Source organism: Erythrolamprus reginae, unplaced genomic scaffold (genome assembly GCF_031021105.1).
Source record: "Erythrolamprus reginae isolate rEryReg1 unplaced genomic scaffold, rEryReg1.hap1 H_6, whole genome shotgun sequence".
Lineage (NCBI taxonomy): Eukaryota > Metazoa > Chordata > Lepidosauria > Squamata > Dipsadidae > Erythrolamprus > Erythrolamprus reginae.
The window spans coordinates 298,371-323,536 of record NW_027248517.1 but is presented as its reverse complement, the minus strand read 5'-3'; the positions used below and the strand labels follow the sequence as shown (position 1 = coordinate 323,536).

At 38.8% G+C, this 25,166-nt stretch overlaps 1 protein-coding gene across 1 annotated transcript in view; it reads left to right on the top strand.

Moving 5' to 3' along the window:
• LOC139155793 (dystrophin-like) overlaps positions 1-25,166 on the top strand; it is a 583,469-nt gene that overhangs the window by 302,062 nt on the left and 256,241 nt on the right. The window contains exons 13-15 of the mRNA XM_070731073.1: positions 2,631-2,750; positions 12,797-12,898; positions 12,975-13,082. Of these exons, the coding sequence (XP_070587174.1) occupies positions 2,631-2,750; positions 12,797-12,898; positions 12,975-13,082 (330 nt within the window). The remainder of the gene's footprint in view (positions 1-2,630; positions 2,751-12,796; positions 12,899-12,974; positions 13,083-25,166) is intronic.

Here is a 25,166-nt window from a genome sequence, read left to right as displayed (position 1 = left end):
TTCTGTCTTCTTTTTGAGTGTTCCACTTGTAAGCCATGACCAGGTCTTTTCTTTATCCACTTTGCCTTCAATCTTCTCCAAGAACTGGCCCTGCAATGCTTTGTTCCGCCAACTGTCCATATGACATTGAGTTACAGTTTTTCTGTACTAGTCCTTAGTTTGCTTCACCTTGAGAAGCTTCCTATTGTTGACCTCCATCAACACTGACTCTTTGCTCTCCTTCACATAGTCAGCTAATGCATGCTTCTCTTCTTCCACTTTCTGCTTCACTTGCAAATGATGACTAGCAATGGGGACAAAGAGTCCCCCTGGAAGATGCCCCTTCTGATGTTGATCAGTCCATAGCTTTCATTCCAAACAAAAAGCTCAGTCTTCCAATATTTCATCGCCTTTTCTATGAATTTCCTGATGTTTTCATTGACTCCAATGACTTCCAGGCATTTTATGATCCAGCTGTGTGGCAATGAGTCAAAGGCTTTCTTGTAGTCAATCCAGGTCATGTATAGGTTTGTTTTCCTGTTCTTACAGTTCTCCGAAATCATTTTATTAATTAGGAGCTGGTCTTTCATACCTCTGCTTCGTCTTTTATTGCCCTTTTGCTCCACTGGCATGATGTCAATTTCTTCTAGGTAGTCCTGAATTCTGTCAGCTATAATACCTGTCAGACATTTGTGCATGGTCGGCAAACATGTTATTGGCCTGTAGTTTCCTGGAATGGCTTCTTTCGCTGTGTCTTTCTGTATTAAATATATTCTGCCAGTTGTAAGCCATTCACTGATATTTCCTGTCTGCAGCATTTTGTTGAACAATTCGGCCATTTTGGCATGCAGGATGGTTAGGTATTTCACCAAAAACCATGCACCTGATCAGTGCCAGGGGATGTCCAGTTCTTTCCTTTCTTCACTCTTTTTGCAATAATTTCTGGTGTTATTTCCAGCTGCTGCATATTGCTCTTTGTGAAATTTTTCTCAAACTCCTTTATCTACCCAGCAGTTTTGTTATAGTCCTTTTTGACCTCCCAGAGATCTTTCCAAAACTTTGTTGTTATTTTCACCTCTGGCTTTTCAATTTTCTTATCTGTTTGCTGATGCAGGTTCTGGTAGAACTGCCTCTGGTTTGATTGAAATGTTTGATTCTGCCTGTACTGGGTGATCCTAGCTTCATATCGCTCAATTTTCCTGGCTGTTGCTGTTATCTGCTGCTTTACAATTTCCAGAGCTTCACTGATCTTTCTTGTACTAAGCCAGTACTTTTTTGTCAAATAGTCTTTGATCTTCTGATTGTTCAGTTTCTGTTCCTTAATGTTCTTCAAGTTACTTGCATCTGATCTCAAGCTTTTGATTTTCAGTTCTAGTCATGTTTTTCATTTTGGTTTTCCAGTTGGTTTTCCGATTGGTTTCTGTTGCAGTAACCCTAGTTCTTCAGTTACTATCACAGCTGTACTGTAGGCAAGCTGATTCAATTGTTCAATTGAAGTTACATTGACAGTTGCAAGTGCAGAGTTAATATCTTCCATCATTGAGACAAGTCGTTTCTTGCTTATGTGGCAGTTTCTTTTGCTCTGCCTTGGACCGTGCATGAGCAAGTATTTGGTCCTTCAGTTCTTGCTGCCTTTGAGTTATAGTGCCAAGTGTCTCATCTGCAGCTCCTTGCTGTCTTTCCAAGATTTCATCAGGTTCCAGTTGTGCAGTGACTCCAGATCTTATTGGAGTTTCTACTGGTGCCAGATCAGATTTTGGTGTTTCTATTTTACAAATTTTCTGTATTTTAATTCAACTTCACTGAACATTTTGTTCCTGATTATGAGTCATCGCTGATCGGCCAGTCGAAGTTCTGTTATTTTTGAATCTGCATGTTCTTGTTTCCATAATTGGTACATCTGTCTTTGATATCCCCGTTTCTCAGGCTCCGAGTTGTAATAACACTTCATGATTGTGCGATTCTCTGACATTGAGAATTTCTGCCGCTTTTTGATTTGTAAGCTTTGTTTGTTTTGTTCCTGTAGCTCATTTGTCGATGGCTGCCCAGGTTCCACAGCAGCCACCATGGTCGTTTTTATCCTGGGCAATGACCGAGCCAGTATGGACTTATTTTTGTTTTGTCACTCCATTAGTTTTAATGGGTTAGGTACGTTTAGTCTGGCTCCTCTGCTTTGACCACTCCAGCAAGGTTAGACCTACCAGTAGTTTACACTACCACCGGCACAGCTCTCAGCTTCATTGAAGCACACAAGCCCCACTACCACGACAAGGTGTACCCATCAGTGGGGTTATTGTTATTATTATTATTATTATTATTATTATTATTATCATCATCATCATCATCATCATCATCATCATTATCATTATGTTTTCATCTTTTAAAAATTGGGGGAAATTAAAGATAATTCTTAAAAATTAAAAACAATAAGGAATGGATTCATGACTCAATAGGTTTTTTTTAAAATATTCCATTTGTGACTTTTTAAGTTTAGATAGAAATTTATCTGTGTTTTGGTGCAAAGTTTTCAGTGAGGTCTTTGTTATAGTAGCTAATAATTAATGTATTTTCTTATAGCTCTAAATAACTTGGTTATTGAGAAGCTGTCCTTATGTTTATTTGTTAACAGTTTTTTTCTTTTTTTATTATAGATTCTTCAAGAAGACTTAGAACAGGAACAGGTCAAGGTTAATTCACTCACTCATGTGGTAGTTGTAGTAGATGAAGCAAGTGGAGATAGGGCTACAATTGCATTAGAACAAAAACTTCAGGTAATTACTAAATTAAGATTCCTATAAGATTCCAAGTATATTCCTCCTACATCTAAGTTAAACTGAAAATATAAATTTTACAGAAAATGAAAAGTAAAAATGTTAATTGTTCAATTCCGATACTGAAGAGACAGGAGACTGGTGGAGTGACTTCAGGTCTTCATTAGTTACAGGGAGTAACTTCCAGCAGTAGTATATAAAAGGCAGGGGGTTTAAATAGGGAGCCAATGCAGCAGTGAACCAAGCAGAATTTTCCTACCTTCCTTCCCTGTCAGAGTGAAAAGTTCCCAGCTTCTTCAGAACGTAACATTAATATTGTTTAAAACTAAATTGATCACGCTAATGTTGGTTTATGTTCCATAAAGAACAATTATCCTAGCTAGTATTTAGGAGAAAAGTGTCAGGCATGTGCCACCTTTATTTCCACACAATTCAGAGATACTCAAATGAATTAATAATTTATGACCAAGAGGAACAGGTATTTTACTTACTAAATCTGAATTGGTAAATATTACCTTTTAAATATTCCTGTACACTTTTATTTTTCATTTGCCTCCAAAAAATGTAATTGACATTATCAAATTTAAAAATATGCACAATAGAAAAAAATTACATGAATGTACAGTAATGCTATGATAATTTCAGTGAACCTGGAATTATAGAGATACAATAATTGGTTATGATTTATTATAATGTCAGATTTGTCTATGAATATGAGTATCTGCTATCATTAATGTAAGGCCACATTGTAAGAATAATGAATATAATTAGTGAAGCACTGCTTTTGTTCTGATAGCTAATTTTGAAGCTGTTATAGGAAACAGTGCTTTTTAACCTATAATTAACATTTGCTACTCACAATGGTAATTTATACTGTATATTGGTATAGTCTCTTGATTATTGTAGTACTTTCAGTATTTGCATCTTATTAAACTGTGAAGACCTGGTTTTTCACAGTACTGTACTTACTTCTATGTCAGTGTTTCCCCAACCTTTTTTTGGCCATTCCTCACCTAAGCATCTCTAAAACCTGACACACATACCCCTTGCCACATAATTCTTACTATTCAAAAAGTGAACTCCTTCTCATGCGGAGGAAACCTAAAAGGCCATTAACTTGGCTTAAATAAGGTTCCAAAGAACATGACATCCATTAAAAAGAAAAATAAAAGAACAAAATACAGTAGAACTACTGAGGAACTTAAAAATAATAGTATGAAGAGATATAAAAAAACAGCAAATAAAGTTTCAAAACATAATAGTGAACTGAAATGCATAAATATAAAATATTTTTAATGAAAGCTTTTTCTGTAATACTTTGATCATACATATTAAAATAAAGGAACCTAAAAAAATTTAAAATACAATTTGAGCTCATCTCAGAATCATATTTACAACACAATCCTATGCATATTAACTCAGAAATAAGTACCATTGTCTTCAATGAGGCTACTACCGGGAAAATGTTATAGGATTGCAGCTTTAGTCTACTTCAGTTAGTATTATTATTATTATTATCATCCTTGTGCAGATATTTTATATTAGGCTCCAATTTAGTCAGCTTCATTCTCAAGTCTCCTCATTCAGTGATATCCAGTCAATTTATTTTCTCCAGTAGCAAATCATTTACAGCACTAAAACCACATTCAGCTAAATATGAAGATTGGAACAGTAACAACAGTTTTCTTGTAAAGAAGGTTGAATTTGGGTATTTAGTTTCTGTCTCATCACAAAGCCATGCTATCGCTCCTTTTATATTGAATACTTTTTCAAGTGATTCATCATTTTGCATTTCTGAGAATTCTTGATGCTGCATTGAAACATCAGCTAGATCCACCAGCACTGGCTGCACTACCCATGTTGGAAAACCAATTTGTTTTAAATCAGAAAATCTTTCTTTCAAATCAGAGGCCAATATTTTCACATGATCTGCAATGACAAGTACAGCAGCATCAGTCACCTCACATTTTTAGTCAATAAAACATGTCAATTTTTTAATCAGAAATATGTTTTTTACATAACTATAAGTGTAATGAAGCCAAATATATTCGCCTTTGCATTAACAAGAATTTTATTTATTCCTTGAAATTGTTTATTCAACATATTCAGTTTTTTAAAGATATTTGCTAAATAACTCCCAAATGCTTTACCATCAGTGATTAGTAGTTGTTTCATTTCAGACTCATTACTTAAAAAGTCACTAAGAACATCAAATAGTTCCATGAATCCTTTCAAGCAATTTCCCCTTGAGAGCCACCTTACCTCAGTTTGAAGTCTTACATGGTCTGCATATTTATCTTCAAAAAATTGCTTGAAGAGATGCTCACATTTGCCATTAGCTTTGATAGCATTTATACATTTTATAACTGGGTACCTCATTAAGAACAGGATAAATATTTTTGACACTGTCCATGAATAACACAGTGCACAAGAAGCATTTCTGGATTATCATCTTTCAACAATTTTAAGCAGCCATTTTTATTGCCCATCATAACAAGAGCACCATGTGCAGCACAAGATGTTATGTATTCCATTGATACATTATTGACATCTAAATATCTTTTTTAGTTTATTATATGTATCAGTAGCAGTTGTGGTGGTCTGTAATGATTTACAGTATGGAATTTCTTCAGCAAATTCATGTTTATCGATATATCTTGCGTAGGCAATATTATCTCCCAGAATTGATTCATCCAATTGTACTGGGAATTTTCTTGATTTCAGTTTTTCAACAAATAATGTTTCAATATCCTCACTCATTTCATCATTTTTTCTGCTAACAGTATTTTTAATGAGTGGCATGTCTTTCACATCTTTGTCATCTTTTTGCAGAATGGTTTTAAGAAATGCTGATATTGATGGTTTAATTAAATCCTCTTCTATAGTATCATCTTTTCCAGATTTAGCAATGAGTAAAGAATTTTATAACTAGCCTCAAGAGTACGACTGACAGTAACAGTTTGTGCAGTGAACAGAGGCTTTATTCTTGATTTTTTTTTCAAACTTCTCCTTGAAATAATTTAAATCTGAATTTACATACACACTGTTTCACCTTCAAATGACCCTCAAGACAACCTCGTTTCATTGATTCATTAGTCAAGAATTGCTGGCATAAGGGACAGAATAAGAACTTTTTTCTTGCTTGCACTACCCATTTTATGCATAAGGTTTGTGACTAAAAGAAATAAATGTGACAAAAATTTATAAAATGATGCAAATTATTAAAGGAAATAACAATTAAAAGAAGACGGCACAGAAAGAGGGAAATTTTAAAAAACATTCTTAGTTCAGAAGATGGAGGTGAATCACACAGGTCTGGCAAGGCCTATGCATACATGGCCCAGCCCCATATTGCTCTGAATAGAAAAGACTTATAAAACATGGCCTGAGAAAACAGAGACTAAAAACAATTAATTACTTAATATTGAGTCCTGATTCTGTATCTACACTGCTGGGCTTCCCCAGCAGCCATCCACTCTGTCTCCCCATAGAGCATCTCCCCCTGCAACCACCCAGCAGCAAAGCCCACAGGAAAGATAGAGGGAGAGAAAGAAAGAAAGTCTCATCATCCTTAGTGAGAACACATCTGATTGGTGCACAATTGTTCCCTCTTCCCTCCAGCTGGGATATCCTTTTCAGACCAGGCCTAGGAAATGCACTTTAACAAAAACAATAATAGGTAAATGAAACACAGCTATTTCATCACAAATATATAAAATAATAATAATTTAATAATTTATTAGATTTGTATGCTGCCCCTCTCCGAGGACTCAATAAATACTGCAACCAAAGTATTGGATTTCAGAAAAACAAATTTTAATGCAATGGGGGAATATTTAAATAATGAATTAAAGGGGAGGGATAAAATGGCAGGAGCGAGCACCCAGTGGACTGTATTAAAAAAGGCCATCTTAAAAGCCACAAGACTTTATGTAAAGCAAGTAACTAAAGGTAAAAGGAAGAAGAAACCGCTATGGTTTAGCAATGATGTAAGGGCTATAGTCAATGAAAAAAAGGCTGCCTATAGGAGGTATAAAGAGTCTGGAAGTATAGCTGATAGAGAGGTGTATAAAATGAGACAGAAGGAGGCGAAACAGATAATATATGCTGCTAAAGCCTCAAAAGAGGAAGAAATAGCAAAATCTGTAAAGAAGGGGGATAAAACCTTCTTCAGATATATTAGTGATAGGAAGAAGAAAAACTGCAGCATCACAAAGCTTAGTACCGGGAATAATACATGCATTAATGGGAATAAGGAGATCGCTGACCATTTCAATAGCTACTTCTGTTCAGTTTTCTCAAAGGACACCTTACAAAATAATACTATAGAGGGATATAGCATTGCTTCCAGCTGTACGGATTCAGCTCCAGTGATCTTAGAAGCCGATGTCTTAGAAGAACTTGAAAGATTAAAGATAAATAAGGCAATGGGTCCAGATGGCATCCATCCCAGAGTTCTTAAAGAACTCAGATCTGTCATTGCTACCCCCCTGACTGATTTGTTTAACCAATCCCTGTTAACAGGAGATGTTCCTGAGGATTGGAGAATGGCCAGTGTTGTGCCTATCCACAAGAAGGGCAGTAGAGAAGAAGCTGGAAACTACAGGCCAGTTAGCTTGACATCAGTTGTAGTTAAAATGATGGAGACTCTACTCAAAAAGAGGATAAATCAGCATCTAAAAAACAATAACTTATTGGACCCAAATCAGCATGGCTTTACTGAAGGCAAATCGTGTCAGACTAATCTCATTGAGTTCTTTGACTATGTCACAAAGGTGTTGGATCAAGGTGGTGCCGTGGATATTGCCTATCTGGACTTCAGCAAAGCCTTTGATACGGTTCCACATAAAGAGCTGATAGATAAATTAGTGAAGATTGGACTTAATCCCTGGATAGTTCAGTGGATTTCAAGCTGGCTGAAGCATAGACATCAGAGAGTTATTGTTAATGGCGAGTATTCTGAGCAGAGACAGGTTACAAGCGGTGTGCCACAAGGGTCTGTTCTGGGTCCTATTCTTTTTAATATGTTTGTGAGTGACATAGGGGAAGGTTTGGTAGGGAAGGTTTGCCTATTTGCCGATGACTCTAAAGTGTGCAATAGGGTTGATATTCCTGGAGGGGTCTGTAATATGGTAAATGATTTAGCGTTACTAGATAAATGGTCAAAGCAATGGAAACTGCAGTTTAATGTTTCCAAATGTAAAATAATGCACTTGGGGAAAAGGAATCCTAAATCTGAGTATTGCATTGGCAGTTCTGTGTTAGCAAAAACTTCAGAAGAGAAGGATTTAGGGGTAGTGATTTCTGACAGTCTCAAAATGGGTGAGCAGTGTGGTCGGGCAGTAGGAAAGGCAAGTAGGATGCTTGGCTGCATAGCTAGAGGTATAACAAGCAAGAAGAGGGAGATTGTGATCCCCTTATATAGAGCGCTGGTGAGACCACATTTGGAGTACTGTGTTCAGTTCTGGAGACCTCACCTACAAAAAGATATTGACAAAATTGAACGGGTCCAAAGACGGGCTACAAGAATGGTGGAAGGTCTGAAGTATAAAACGTATCAGGAAAGACTTAATGAACTCAATCTGTATAGTCTGGAAGACAGAAGGAAAAGGGGGGACATGATCGAAACATTTAAATATGTTAAAGGGTTAAATAGGGTTCAGGAGGGAAGTGTTTTTAACAGGAAAGTGAACACAAGAACAAGGGGACACAATCTGAAGTTAGTTGGGGGAAAGATCAAAGGCAACATGAGAAAGTATTATTTTACTGAAAGAGTAGTAGATCCTTGGAACAAACTTCCAGCAGACGTGGTTGGTAAATCCACAGTAACCGAATTTAAACATGCCTGGGATAAACATATATCCATTGTAAGATAAAATACAGGAAATAGTAAAAGGGCAGACTAGATGGACCATGGGGTCTTTTTCTGCCGTCAGTCTTCTATGTTTCTATGTTTCTATGTTTCTAATAGCTCATTTTCAAATTGCCCCCCATTAAAAATTAAATTACCCCTCTGTGGGGCATGGGCCCCACATTTTGAACCACCGTCCTAAGTCATGCATTACATGGGCCCCACTCCAGGGTTACAGGAGAAGATGATTAACGATTTTGAAGACGGAAGAGGGCTCTATGTCCCAATGGTAGATAGTGGCAAATCATCTTCTGTGACAGTTGTTCTCAGCCTGGGGGTCAAGACCCTTTTGGGGGTTGAATGACCGTTCCACCAGGGTCACCTAAGACCATGGGAAAAGACAAATTCCCCATGGTATTAGGAATCAAAACTTCTATTCTGGTTCTTTGGAACACATTTTTACAATCCGACCAATCAGATGTTTACAGTGGGGATGTTCCTGTGACTTTCCTGCTAATCAGCTTAAAGCTCTGGTGGGAGAATTGGCACTAGACTTATGGTTGGAGGTCGCCACAACATGTGGAACTATATTAAGGGGTTGTGGCAGAAAGGTTGAGAACCACTGTTCTAGGCGAAGAGAAACTGACTGCAAATCTCCACTGCCTTGTGGCCATATCCATAATTAGAAAAAGCTTCAGGAGTAAACCTTGAGGCAAAATCTGGAGCCAGAGCCCTAGAAGCAGTTCATGACTGTGTACAGCCATGTTCTGATAAGTCCTGTGACATAGCTGGAACCAGTCGTATTGGCTTTGTCATTCCATTTGATAATTTCAGAGTTGTGGAGAAGGGGGATCTGCTGCTTGGGTAACCTCCATACTAACCTATCCAGGCGTCGTGCTCTGGAGAGGTTACTCCAGCTTTGCATACAGCATTTTAGGAACTCTTTCCAGAGCATGATACCATAGTCCTTCGAGACTGAAGGATGCCAATGATGATGAAGTCATGCATTTCCATATTTCAGATACTCTTTTTTATTTTGCTTTTGTATGGTAGAAGTTCTTTTAACAAGAAATTAGTTTAGTTTAGTTTTAGTGGATTTATATGCCACCCCTTTCAGAGGACTCGGGGTGGCTTACAACATATACGATATACATCAAGATTCAATTAATTAAAATTAAAATTAAAAGTTACATCTAAAAACTAAAGAACCAATTAAAATACACACATATCCATTCAATCAACAGACATTCATCGGCCAGGGGGCAGAATCTAATTACCCCATGCTCGGTGGCATAGGTGAGTCATACGAAAAGTGAGGAAATTAGGAGGGTGGGGACAATATGAATCTCTGGGGGGAGCTGATTACAGAGGGCCGGGGCCCCACAGAGTAGGCTCTTCCCCTAGGTCCCTCCAAGTGACATTGTCTAGTTGACGGGACCTGTAGAAGGCCAACTCTGTGGGACCTAACTGGTCACTGAGATTCATGCGTCAGGAGGTGGTCCAATAAGTAATCTGGTCCCATGCTATGTAGGGCTTTATAGGTCATAACTAACACTTTGAATTGAGTCCGGAAACCAATTGGCAGCCAGTGCAGACCACGGAATGTTGGAGAGATGTCCCATGACTGCTTGCACGGCTGCATTCTGCACAATTAGTAGTTTCCAAACACTCTTCAAAGGTAGTCACATGTAGAGAGCATTGCAGTAGTGAACCTCGGGGTGATAAGGACAGGAGTGACTGTGAGTAGAGACTCCCTGTCCAGACAGGGGTGCAATTGGTGCACCAGGTGAACCTGGACAAACGCCCCCCTCACCACAAAGTCAACTGTGAATTGAGGAGGACGCCCAAGTTGCAGACCCTCTCTGAGGGGGTCGGAAGTTCCTCCCCACCCCTTGGGGAATGGATGGATAAATGGAAGTGTCCTTGGGAGGCAGAACGCACAGCTACTCCGTCTTGTTGGTGTTGAGTTTGAGTCTGTTAGCACCCATCCAGACCCTAAGAACTTCCAGACACCGGCACATTACATCTACTGCTTCACTGAATTGTCACAGTATGGAGAGGTTGATATCTGAGTATCATCAGCATACTGATGGTAACTCATCCTGTGTCGGATGCCCTCCCTCAGAGGTTTCATGTAGATATTAAATAGCAGGGGGAAGTGGACTGACCCCTGAGGAACTGCACAAGAGAGGGACCTTGCAGTTGACCTCTGACCCCCTGCTAACACCAACTGTGATTGACCAGAGAGGTAGGAGGAGAACCACCATAAAATTGTGGCTCCACTCCCAACCCCTGTAGCCGGGAAAGAAGGATACCATGGTCGATGGTATCAAAAGCCGCTGAGAAGTCAAGGAGCACCAGGATAGAGGATAAACCCCTGTCCCGGGGCCGCCAGAGATCATCCATCAGTGCGACCAAAGCAGTTTCTGTGCTGTAGCCAAGCCTGAATCCTGACTGTTGAGGGCCTAGATAATCAACTTCATCCAAGGACCGTTGGAGCTGGAGCGACACCACCTTCTCAACAACTTTCCCCAGAAAGGGAAGGTTGGAGACTGGACGATAGTTATTAAATACAGCTGGGTCCAGGGAAGGCTTCTTGAGGAGGGGCTGCACAAGTGCCTCCTTGTAGGGAGCTGGAAAGGACTGCTCCCTCAAGGAAGCATTGACAATCTCCTGGGCCCAGCTCCGTGTCACCTCCCTGCTGGCCGAAACCAGCCAGGAAGGACATAAGTCCAACAAACAGGTGGTGGAGCTCACAACTCCCATGGCCTTGTCCACTTCATCAGATGTTACCAGGTCAAACTCCTCCCACACAACAGGACTAAGACGAGCCCCTGTCATCTCAACTGACTCATTGTCAGCTGACACTGTATTCCAATTGGAGTCAAGGTCTGTCTGGATCTGAGCGATTTTATCGACAAAAAACTTATTAAAATCCTCAGCACTACCCTGCAAGGGTTCGTCACCCCCCCCCCCCAATTTAGTAGGGAACGTGTCACCCTAAACAGGGCGGCTGGGCGAGATTCTGTGGATGCAATCAGGGTGACATAATATGCACATCTTGTTGCCCAGAGCGTCACTTGGTAAGACTTAACATAAGCCCTTAGCAGTGTTCGGTCAGATTCAGGTTTACTTTTTCTCCAGTGCTCCTCTAGATGTCTCTTCTGGTGTTTCATGCCCTGAAGGTTGCTCAATAAATCAAGATCTCCTTGGTCTCAGAGAGGGCCCACAATTTGGGCATCCTTCTCAATCCACAGCTGATCTTAGAACACCATCTTTTGGCTCTTGCGATGGGGGTGTTTGCCCAGGTTTGCCTGGTGCACCAGTTGTTGCTCGATTTGGACAGGGAGTCTCTACTCACAGTCATTCATGTCCTTATCACCTTGAGGTTCGACTACTGCAATGCTCTCAACATGGGGCTACCTTTGAAGAGCGTTCAGAAACTGCAAATTGTGCAGAATGCAGCCACATGAGCAGTCGTGTGCCTGCCCAGACATACTCATATCTCTCCAGCACTCCGTGGACTACATTTGCTGCCAGTTGGTTTCTGGATGCAATTCAAAGTGTTGGTAATGACCTATAAACCCTACATGGCATTGGGCCAGAATACTCCCCAGGTCCCATCAACTAGACAATGTTGTTTGGTGGGATCTAGAGGAAGAGCCTTCTCTGTGGGTGCCCTGGCCTTATTGAATTAGCTCCCCCCCCAGAGATTCACACCGCCCCCACCCTCCTCACCTTCCATAAGAGTCTCAAGACTCATTAATGCCACCTGGCTTGGGGCCACTAGACTCTACCCCCTGGGCTGACAAATGTTGTGAGTAAGTTGATTGAATAGGAATGCATGTCGGGTTTTTTTTGGGGGGGGGTGTTTCTTAGATTATTAATTCAAATTAATTGGATTTAGGATTTATTTATTGTTAGCCACCATGAGTCCTCAGAGAGGGGTGGCATAAAAGTTAAATAAATAAACAAACAAACAAACATCTGCCCATCCTAGGTCTTCGGAAAGGATTCGATAGGTAGATAAAAATGGCACATCCAGCCAAAATATCTGGCTGATTGTACAGCCAATGACAATAATGTAGCCATAAAATATTAATGGAAAGTTTGTAACTGTATTAAAGGCTACATAAAAATATCAAGTCTTGCATAAATGAAGTGTAAAATAATCTGCATGTTAATGTCATTTTAGCATTTAGGAAACCGTTGGGCAACAATCTGTAGATGGACAGAGGAACGTTGGTTTATTCTGCAAGATGTTCTTCGAAAATGGATGCAATTTATTGAAGAACAGGTTAAGTATATACATTTACTCTTTTTTTATAATGTTTAATATGCAGTCTTTCTAAAACTTTTTTTAAAACCTTTAGGGTCTTTTGGATACATGGTTTACTGAGAAGGAAGCATTTGTGACCACTCTGCATACTATTAATTTCAAAGACCAAAAGGAAATGTTGGAAAATCTACAAAAATTGGTTGTAAGTTTTTTTGTATTGTTCTCATTTTTCCTTCGCGTTTTCAACATTTGTATCACATATTTCAGCAGAGGACCTAATCATGGCCAAATCAAGTAGCTTTAATTGAAATTCTGGCGGCAAAATATTTTGCATGAACTCAACTATGAGTTTATGGGCTTAAACTGGTGTTTTGAATTGAACCCAGCAAACCGAGGTTCCAGCAGGCAAATGTTTAAGCTCTGACAACATTCAACCAACAATGGATAACATCAAATCTCTGTTTTTAGGATTATTGATAAGCAAGTTCACACAGAATAATGTAATAGTTAGACCATTTTTGTTTTGAATGCTATCAGTTTATAAATGTTATTTTCTGAAATAAATGTGGGTATTCACACAGTGAAAAGTAATGAAATATGTGCTATGATATCACATTACTTGTGTTAGATATTAGAACAAAAATGTCAAAAGACATCTCTTATTTCTGCATCATTGTGGTCTACAAGACATTGCTAAATAGGAGATAAATTTTGATTCTTTTTATCATCATTGTCATCATCATATAAGTAGCTGTGATTTACATTCCATTTATGAAATAATCTCTGTAATTAGTACTTGTATGTTTTATCAAATTCATAGTAGACATGAAGTGATGTTAAGGATTTTGTAGTTCTATAATTTGCCTATACTCTATGCATCTTTAGGACAGATAGCACATATTACTTTATCATCTCCAGCCATTTTTAAATGACCGTATTTTTCAGAGTACAAGATGCACCTCCCCCCTAAAGAGGGTGGAAATGATGGTGTGTCTTATACACCAAATGCAGCCATTTTTGCTGTCCTGAAGCCCTGCCCTCCCCCCACCTGCAGTGATCTCTTGGATGCTGGGTAATGGCAAAAATGCCTCAAATGGTGGCATTTTTGCCATCCCCCCAGCACCCAAGAGCTGTCTGCAGGCTCCCCAGACCCTTTGCCAACCCAATTTTTGTGGGAAAATAATGGGTGAAGTGTGGCCTGTTTTTCACAAAAATTGGTCTATTTTTGCCTTCTAATTACCCCATCTAGCATGAATGGAGGTGGAATTCTGGAAGTTGAAGTCCACAAGTCTTAAAGCTGTTAAGTTTGAAGTTTTTAAAAAGTGTACATGTTTCTAAAAAGTATACATGTTTGTAAAAGGTATTCTGCTACACTGGTATTTTATTCAATAATATATTACTACACCATTTGGTTCAGAATACTTTTTTCCTTGTTTTCCACCTCTAAAATCTAGGTGCATCTTATGCTCCAGTGTGTCTTATACTCCAAAAAAATATGGTAAACCAATAATTGTGATTTCTGTGCTTCAATTTTTAAATATTGGTATAATTTAGGGAAAGAGTTATATTATTTTTTGCTGATATTTACCTTTGAAATCTGATATCAAAATGTTCTGCCTGGATATTGGCAATTAGCCACCCACGAGTTCAGAATGATTTCAAACACACGGCAAGGGAATTCAAACAGTCTCTTTTATATTCAGAGGCTTGAAAAACACACAAAACTAATTACTGTTTCATTAGTCCCCAGAGGTGACAGTTACTCATACCAACAGTTCATTTGTCGTCAAGGCGTGTGCCAAAGCAGAGGAGTAATTTATGGAGCACTAAAGCCAGAGTTGCACATGCCAATCCTCACAGCCCTTTCTGGCCTAAGTGTGTTAGAGTTCACAGAAGTTCCAAAACAGAAAGCAGCCCCATGCTGCTCAATCTTCTTTCTTCTTCTAAACACACTAACGATAAACGTCCATGCCCAGCACTCCAAAACCTCTCTTATTTATCGGAGTCTCAGCAGTGTAATTAACCCCTGAGCATTCCATTATCTGTTTGGCACCTGTATAACTCTTCCCTTCGTCCCAGGATCCTGCGCACGCAGGGATTCAAGATAGGGTCATCCATGATATCTTCCCCTTCTGAGTCCAAGGCCTCTCTAGCTGGGGAACTAGCTGGTGGGCTGGCTGCACCAATTCCCCTGTCTGACTCTTTCCCCCCCCTCCCCCACTGCCTTCTCCTGCGAGTGATTAATCTTCACTGTCCGAGGCAGTTGGCAAATAGACAGGTCTTCTATAACAGAGGACTCCCACAGATCCACATCAAAACCCTCAGCTACAGGAACTGGCCTAGAGCCAACCACAACACAAAATAACTACAATAATAACTTACCACTATTATTTTAACATTTTCCACACTGACCTCTGTAACAAACTCTCTCTCTGTGTCTCTTTCTTTCTCAGTTCTGAATGTGAGGTAAATTAAACAGATACTTATGTCAGAGAATCTTGAAGGACTTCATTTGATACTGATATTATCAAATTTTCTGTTTGACTTTATTGAACAAATAGTATTGATTCATGAGCCATTCTGATATCTGACAATGACAAACAGCAATTGGAAGCCAAATAATGAAAAAAAAAATAGAATAAGGTTCCTGGCCTTATATAAATTTATGCTAAAATTAATATATTACATGCCCTATTACTGAAATAGTGCTAAAATTGCAATAGATTCTCTTATCAGGTTATTAATATTGATTACTTTCTATGAAATTTTGTCTAGAGTTAAGAGACTAAAACGTCTGTTCCTTTCACCATTTCTGATTAGTTACAGATCTGATTTATACTTGCAGAGAAATAACAACCAAAGCCATGAATAGATATAATTTTGTGTTTTTAAAAAGCAAATTTAGATTTGGATTATTTCCCTAGATTGAATGTTGCCAATTCCCTGAAAATAACAGTGGCTATACTCTGAAATAAAATTAGCTCAAGCCTTAAAAACCAAAAACTAAGAATTCTTTTTTATTTTAATGTTTGAATGTCACATGAATGTCACACTGAATGTCTGTATGCCTTTATAGTGGCATTAAAGCAGCTGGAAAAAAAATCTATCATACAGATGTACTGGGAAGTAGTCACTATTGTATAAGTGATGGAGATAAATAAAAACAACCATTGCAGTGATGAATATAAATAAAAACTTTGAAATTAATATGATTTTAATATGACACTCTTTAGAATAATTGGACCTCAACATGTCTGAGGCTTTTTCTTGTGATAAAGCAGAAATTTTTGCCATCTGATTGTTCAGATTAATTGACAGGTATGAGACAGCTGCTTTAAAATTGCTACTAAGGGTCCCTACTGACTCACACACTGAGTACAAATTTAATGTTCATTAAAATATGTCACAATTGGAGACCAAAAAGGGTGACCATCTGTCAGCATAACCTTAAGCTTACGTTGCTTTCATTAATTTTATTTATTTATTTATTTATTTATTTATTTATTTATTACTTAGATTTGTATGCCGCCCCTCTCCGAAGACTCGGAGACATAAGAAAATTTTGATAACATAAAATGTGCATTAATCTATATAAATCCTCAAAGTTTTACAGCAGCACAAGCCCCATAAAGCAAAATATCAGCCAGCAGTTTATAAACCTTGTCTATGGGCTATTCAAATGAGTTTTTAGCAAAGAAAGAGAGGCCAGATGGTCTACTTGAACTTAAAAATATATTTCCTGAAGTTTATATGTTAAGGTTATGTGTGCTAACACATTTGTAGCACAAATAATTTCCTGGTAGCAATGTTTTATCACAAAAATTGTAAAAGAAACAGCATTAAACCTACCACAAAAATGAGGCATAGGAATGCTTATTATACTGCAGAAACCTGAAGGAGATAACTATGTCCAATAGTTTGCTTGGCTTGGCTTATACTTAGCTATAAGGTAGTTATTCTTCTTACTAATTACATAAACAGTATGTTTGTGAAATGGAGTGAAGGAATGAGAAATAAAAGTAGCAAAGACATGATGATGATGATGATTTATGTGACTAATGACTCTCAAAAATTCTAGGTAGAATTTGATGAACAATCTATTCAGAAGAGCTATGGTTGTACAGTGTTTAGAATGCAGTATTGCATGCTTATTCTGCTGATGGCCAACTACCAGCAGCTTGGCAGTTGAGTCACACCAGCTCAATGTTGACTCAGCCTTCCATCCTTCTGAGAACGGTAAAATAGGGACCCAGATTGATAGAGGCAATATGCTGACTCTGTTAACTAATTAGAGAGGGCTATGAAGCACTGTGAAGCAGTATATAAGTCTAAGTGCTATTGCTATTGCTATTCAGGTATTCACCTATAATGTCGAATACAGCAAAAGCAGCATATATACATTATTTTATAGTCAGTCATAGGCCATAACTCATTCTCAACAAACTTTGCTTCTGTTTCTGAAACAGAACTTTGCTTCTGTTTCTGAAAGGGTTTTCACAAATTCCATGAGATAGTATTATATTCCTTTTGTTTCTATAGATGAAAAAGTATGAGGCATTGAGGGAAAAACATTGATATAAAATGTCTTGCCTTTTGATACTGCCTAACTCATTAGAATGATTATAAAATGAAATTGTTGTTGATTAACAATCTATTTTCAAGAGTTTCTCTTATTCTGAATTACTATGAACCAACACAAAGGCACATATACAAACCTGTACCCCAGGCCTTTTCTAATTAGTTTGATTTAATGCAAATCAATGTCATCATTTATGAAAATCTAAAAGCTTGATCAGTTTAGGGCAGGACAATTGCACCGGATGCGGAGTAAGAACACGGAGACCATACCTGGATTTAAAATGGGTCACTTTATTAAGTTGAATAAAAATTTAATTAAATTCAACAACAATTAACCGGGACCTGCAGAGGCCATTAAAACTTTGGGGTGGAAATGATTCAAGAAAACATTCCTTGGCAACTATGGGCGTAGCTCCTTGCTGATCCAGGTGAAAGGGACTACACCCTCACCTGGATCCTAGCCAGGGTACGCATGTAGGGAGGCTCACCATCCAATTCCTGTCTGGTTATTGAAAAGGGTGAGTCCAAAGGGCACCCTCTCTCCAATAGCTCAGGCTGGTCAGACACCATGAGCTCCTGGTGAGAGTCTGCCCATCATCTTCAAAGATGCCCAAAGGAGAACACCCAGTTGCTACCACCATCCAATTTCTGCCCCTAACCTGCCTACCTCAGTGACCAAACGGAAGCCAATTAAACAAATCAAAAACTACATGGGCAGCACCCCCTAACCGATCCATCCTGCTCCGCAGTGTGGAATAGGTGAAACAACAGTCACAAGTTAAGATACCATGATCACCAAAAATTCCTATTCGGCCCCATAGGGTGACCCATAAAACACCCTGAAAGATAGGGAGGGTGGGCAGGTGTTCACTCTTAGGCAGCTGGGGCAAAAAGGAGGCCCTTCTGTGGTGCAGCCCTATTTATAGGGCTCTCCCGGCCCTCCCCAGCTGCGTCATAGGCCTGTGCGTGATGCGCAAGGCCTGGCCCAGGATCTTGTGAATTCTCACAAGATTCCGGCCCCAAGATGGCGGCTATGCCGGCGGACACATTCACCCCACTCTGGTGCCAAATCCCGGCCAGCTGGTAAGTCGGTCAGCAGGCAATTGCGCCGGATGCAGAGTAAGAACACAGAGACCATACCTGGATTTATTTATTTATTTATTTATTTATTTATTTATTTATTTACTTATTTACTTATTTACTTACTTACTTACTTATTTATATATTTATTTATTTATTGGATTTGTATGCTGCCCCTCTCCGCACTTTATAAAGTTGAATAAAAATTAAATTAAATTCAAAAACAATTAACTGGGACCTGTAATTCAGAGGCTTGAAAAACACACAAAACCAATTACTGTTTCATTAGTTCCCAGAGGTGACAGTTACTCACACAAACAGTTCATTTGTCGTTGAGACGTTTGCCAAAGCAGAGGAGTAATTTATGGAGCACTAAAGCCAGAGTTGCACACACCAATCCTCACAGCCCTTTCCATCTTAAGTCTGTCAGAGTTCACAGAAGTTCCGAAACAGAAAGTAGCCCCATGCTGCTCAATCTTCTTTCTTTCTTTCTTTCTTTCTTTCTTTCTTTCTTTCTTTCTTTCTTTCTTCCTTTCTTTCTTTATTTCTTTCTTTCTTCTTCCCCTGAGCAGTGCACTCCATTATCTGTTTTGGCGCCTGCGCAACTGTTTCCTTCGGCCCAGGATCCTGCGCATGTGGGGATTCAAGATAGGGTCATCCATGATATCTTCCCCTTCTGAGTCCGAGGACTCGCTAGATGGGGAACTAGCTGGTGGGCTGGCTGCACCCATTCCCCTGTCTGACTCTTCCCCACCCCCACTGCCTTCCCCCACTAGTGATTCATCTTCACGGTCCAAGGTGAAGGGGGCCCAGGGTACCCAGTGTATAAATGGTGCAGGAAAGCCCGGCCAGGCGAAACCACCCTAAAGGCAAAATTCAACAAAACTGCCAACTCTTGAAATTGTCGGAGTGTAACCTTGGGGTGGTCCAGGACCCACCCGAATCCTGTCCTTACATTTATCTAATTTGTCCATGGGCAATTGACAGGATTGCTCCATGGTATCCAGTTCAATAACCAGAAAAGCAATCCTGGTGGCAGCATTTGGTCCTCTCAGGGGCTAAGGGAACCCCCAAATGATCACAAAAGGGCTCCAAAGGCCAACATCAGGGCAGAACACTGGCCTGAATGTGCAGGACCCGCCATCAGGAAGTCATCGAAGTAGTGAATAACTGATTTTGACCCGGTTCACCTCCTGAGGGCCCATTCGAGGAAAGTGCTGAAACTCTGGAAGAGAGCACAGGACACAGAGCAGCCCATAAGTAGCATCCAGTCGACATGAAAACTTTCCTCGAATTGGAAACCCAGGAGCTCAAAGTCATCCGGGTGAAAGGGCAACAGTCTAACTGCAGACTTAATGTCGCATTTGCCCATTAGGGCTCCTGTGCCACATGCTCTTACCATAGCTTCAGCAGCATCGAAAGATGCATAACGGACCGAGCAGAATTCCTCGGGGATGAAATTGTTCACCGAGTCGCCCTTGGGGAAGGACAAGTGGTGAATCAGATGAAATTCACTACTGGCCTTCTTGGGGACCACTCCCAAGGGGGAGACCTGGAGGGTGGGAAAGGGTGGGGCTGCAAATGGGCCCAGCACCCTGTCCTCTAAAACCTTCTTATCGATCTTCTGCTTTACTATATCTTCACGTCCAACAACCGATTTAAGGTTGTTGGAGGTAAAGGCCCTCCTGGGCCCTAGGTAGGGTATTCAAAACCCCTCCCTAAAGCCTTGTAAAAGCACGGCCGCACTCTTAAGCGGGCGGTAGTCCTGTTGACAATGCCTCCAGTATATCCAGTTTTCCCTGAGATGAAGGCTGTCACTTCATCTGAGCGGAGGTGTCCTTACCGTTCTTAGTGCCCTTAGCATGGGTACAAGAGTGGGTGGCGTGCGTGCCCCCACAACTCCCGCATGCACGTCAAAACTTACATACTGGGTGGAAAAATTGTTTAAAAGATTGTTAAAATAAAATAAAAAATGTAGGAGGAACTGCTGCAAAAACACTCCACCCGGTATAGATTTTTAAAAGTTGAAAAGGTTAAAAATAAGTTAAAAGTATAAAATATTTTGTTAAAATGTTAAAATGTTTAAATGTAAAATAGAGTTAAAAATTTAAAATAAATTAAAAATATAAATATAAATGAGTTAAAAAGAAAGCCGATTATATTAATATAATCAGCATATTTATTTCTGGGTGTTTCATTTAATATTTTAAATTATTATTTTCATTTATTATTAAATGATTTATTATATTAAATATATTTTGGGAACGAATTAGTCTAAAGGTCATATAAGAGTAGCAGTATTACAGTTTGTATGTAGATTAATAATGTGCTTGCGTGATCTAATTCTTAATATTAGTGATAATATTCATTCATGAAAATAACAGTATAATTAAAACATAATTTTCTTTAACTCTGAAAAGATTTTTACTTATTCTGCTAGAAAAAAGATGCAAAAGATAGTTTTATAAGGAACAATTAAATCAGCGGTGTCAAACACAAGGAGCTAACAAACAAACTGAATGAAAAAAAAGACAGATACAAAAAATGGAAAGAAGGGCACATAACCAAGGCAGATTACCAACAAACAGCCAGAATCTGCAAAGAAAAAATCAGTGCAGCAAAAGCCCAGTATGAACTAAGCCTAGCAACAAAGGTCCAAGACAATAAAAAAAGCTTCTTCCAACACATAAACACCCCCCCAAAAAATCAAGGAATCAGGTGGTCAACTAGAAAGAGGAGACGGCACAGAAGTAACGGACAATAAAGAGAAAGCAGAATTGCTCAAAACCTTTTTTGCATCAGTTTTCACGCACAAAGAAACAACAAAACAACGAGTTTGTATCACTGCTGCAGAAATCAAAATTGGAACAAAACACTACTTTAATAGAAATACAGTAAGGGACCACCTATTAGAACTGAATGAGTACAAATCACCAGGACCAGATGGACTGCACCCCAAAATCCTAAAGGAGCTTGCTAATGTCATCACTGAACCTCTGTACCACATCTTTTAAAAATCCTGGACCACAAGAGACCTACCAGATGATTGGAAACGAGTCGACATGGTCCCTATTTACAAAAAAGGCAAAAAAACAGACCCAGGAAACTACAGACCTAGCAGCCTAACGTCTATTCCCGGGAAAATATTAGAAAAAATAATCAAGAAACAGATCTGCCACCACCTTGAATCGAACAACGTAATAACCACCAGCCAACACGGATTCGTCAGAAACAAATCATTCCAAACCAACTCATTTCATTCTTCGACACTGTGACCAAATCAATTGACCAGAGAAACGCAGTGGACATAATATACTTAGACTTTAGCAAAGCATTCGACAAGGTGGGCCACAACCTTCTACTCTCCAAAGTAAAGAAGAGTGGGATTGACAATAACACAACAAGATGGATTGAAAACTGGCTGACCAATCTCACCCAGCGAGTAGCCCTCAATGGGACTAAGTCCACATGGAAAGAGGTAGGCAGCGAGGTACCACAGGGATCAGTCCTAGGCCCAGTACTCTTTAACATATTTATCAACGACCTAGATGAGGGAATAGAGGGGTAATTAATTAAATTCGTAGATGACACCAAGCTGGCAGGAGTGGCCAACACCCCAGAGGATAGGCACAGGATACAGAAAGATGTAGACAGACTTGTACAGTGGGCCGAAATGAACAAAATGAAGTTCAATGTACAGAAAAGTAAAACCCTGCACCTAGGCAAACCCCCCCCCCCAAAACATGCATACAAATTAGACGAAACCACACTCACCATTAGTGACTGTGAAAGGGATCTTGGAGGGTGGATAACCAGCTAAACATGGGCCAGCAATGTGCAACAGCGGCTAAAAAAGCCAACAGAATCCTAAGCTGCATGAACAGGGGGATACACTCCAAGGCCAGAGAGGTAATTATACCATTCTATAAGGCCCTGGTCAGACCGCATCTGGAGTATTGCATCCAGTTCTGGTCACCACACTTCAAAAGAGATATAGAGACTCTGGAAAGGGTGCAGAAAAGAGCAACTAAAATGATAAGGGGACTAGAGACCAGGCCATACAAGGAAAAGTTGCTGGAACTGGGCATGGATAGTAAAAAGAAGGGCTGGGGGGACATGATAGCTGTATACAGGTACTTAAGAGGTTGCCACGGAGAGGAGGGGGACACACTATTTTCCCGGGCACCAGAGGGCCGGACAAGGAACAACAGTTGGAAGCTGACCAAGGAAAGATTCAACCTGGAGATAAGGAAGAATTTCCTTTTTTTTTTAAATTAAATTTTTATTAACAAATATACAAAACATAAAATTCAAAACAGAAGACATTTAAGTCTTAGTATGTTATAACAATTTATGAACATAGAAATTTATGCATAGAGTGAAAAAGGAGGGAATAGAAAAAAGAGGGGAAAGGGTAGAAAGAACAAAGGAGATAGAGAAAATAGAAAAGGTAAGGAAAGTAAAGGGGTTGGCGAATATCCGAGGGAGTTGTATTGAAAACGGGAACCAGTTCCTATTTTACTAGCTCATTCCCTAGTATCGGGTTAGTCATCTGGATATTTAAGTGCAAGCGTTGAGTTAATCTAAACATAGAGATTATAAGATTTAATAATAAGTATTCTGTCAATATATATCTAAAGTCTCTTATCACTATAGCCAAAAATATGAGAAAGCTATATATCGGATTTGTATCTGGTTGAGTTTATAACCATCATTTCAATTATGTAACGTGGTGTTCTCTTTTTTTCTCTAGCCAACTGTAGAAAGGATCCCAACAATTGTTAAATGAGGATGTTGTTTCATTCCTAACTAGTATAGTTAATTTTTTCATCTCTGCACAGTATTTAATTTTTTTAATTATTGCGTCTTTCGGAGGTATATCCTCGTTTTTCCACCACTGTGCAAAGGTTAGTCTGGCTGCTGTAACTAAGTGGACAATTAAATGTATTTGGGTTTCAGTCAGATTTTGTCTAAGAATGCCTAGAAGGAAACATTCAGGGGTTTTTTCAATTTTCAAATTTAATATTTCATCAATCCAGAGTCCAATTATGTTCCAGTACTTCTGTGCTTTTATGCATTGCCACCATAGGTGGAAATAGGTGCCTATCTCTTGGTGACACTTCCAACAGTATGGTGAAAGTTTATTGTTTAATTTTGTTAGTTTTATCGGAGTAATGTGCCACCTGTAGAACATTTTAACTAGGTTCTCTTTGTAAGACGTGGCTATGGTTAGTTTGAAATTTCTGCTCCAGAGTAATTGCCATTCATCTTCTTTGATCTCTTTTTTAAGGTCCAGATTCCACTGTTTTACGTTAATTTTTGTATTGATATTATCCAATTCGTTGAAATTTAAGTAGGAGTAAAATTTCTTGATTAATTGTTCCTGGGGTCCTGTGCATAGTTTGTCTAGTGGAGCATTTTTAACTATTCCAGATTTACTTTTATCCTTATTAAATTTAGTTTGTATCTGTAAGTATTCCCACCATTCCGTTTTTTGACCGAGATTTTCTAATTCTGTCCTAGATCTGATTTCACCATTGGGATTTATTATGTCTTTGTACCTTATTATATTATTTTTTTAATGAAAATTGGGATGTACATATGCTTCTAATGGAGCGTACCATAGTGGGATTCCTTTGTAAAGTTTTATCTTAATTTTTTTCCAAGTACATATTAACGATTTCCTAATCAGATGGTTAGTAAAATATTTGTGGGTCTTGGGCTTTTCATCCCATAAATAATAGTGCCATCCTAGATGGAGATCGTGACCTTCTAGATTGAGTAGTCTGGTATTAGATAGGCTCATCCATTCTCTCATCCATGATAGGGATGCGGCAATATAATAGTCTTTCCAGATTGGAAGTGCCAGGCCTCCTTCTTCTTTCCTATCCTGTAGATATTTTAAGCGAATTCTTGGACGTTTGTTCTGCCAAATGAAATTACTGGTAATTTTGTTCAATTTTATAAAAAATTCTTGTTTCAATTGAATTGGAATTGTTTGGAATAGGAATAGTATTTTGGGCAGGATGTTAAGTTTTATGGCCGCAATTCTACCTAGCAAAGAGAGTTGTAGTTTCTTCCATTTTGTCAGATCGGATTGTATTTTGTCTATTAGTTTATTATAGTTATTTTCTTTTAGGCTAGGCACTTTATTCGTCAAATTAATGCCAAGGTATTTAATTTTTTTTACTATCTGGATGTCTAGTTTGGCCTTTAAAATAACTTTCTGTGGTTCTCTCATGTTTTTGGTTAAAATTTGAGTTTTGGTTTTGTTTATTTTGAGTCCTGCTACCGTGCCATATTCTTCTAGAATGGCAAGTAATTTAGGTCCTGATTCTAGTGGGTCCTCTAAAATAAATACAAGATCGTCCACAAATGCCTGAAGTTTATAGATTTCATTTTTGCACTTTAGGCCTTTTATGTCTTCCTTTTTTCTAATGATTCTTGTTAGAACTTCTAATGTTAAGATGAAAAGTAGTGGCGACAATGGGCAACCTTGTCTAGTTCCTTTATGTAAAAATTTTTTTTGTTGAAATGTCTCCATTGAGGATAATATAAGCTGATTGATAAGTATATATAGCTTTTATTGCGTTTATGAATTTAGGGACGAATTCCATATATTCAAGTT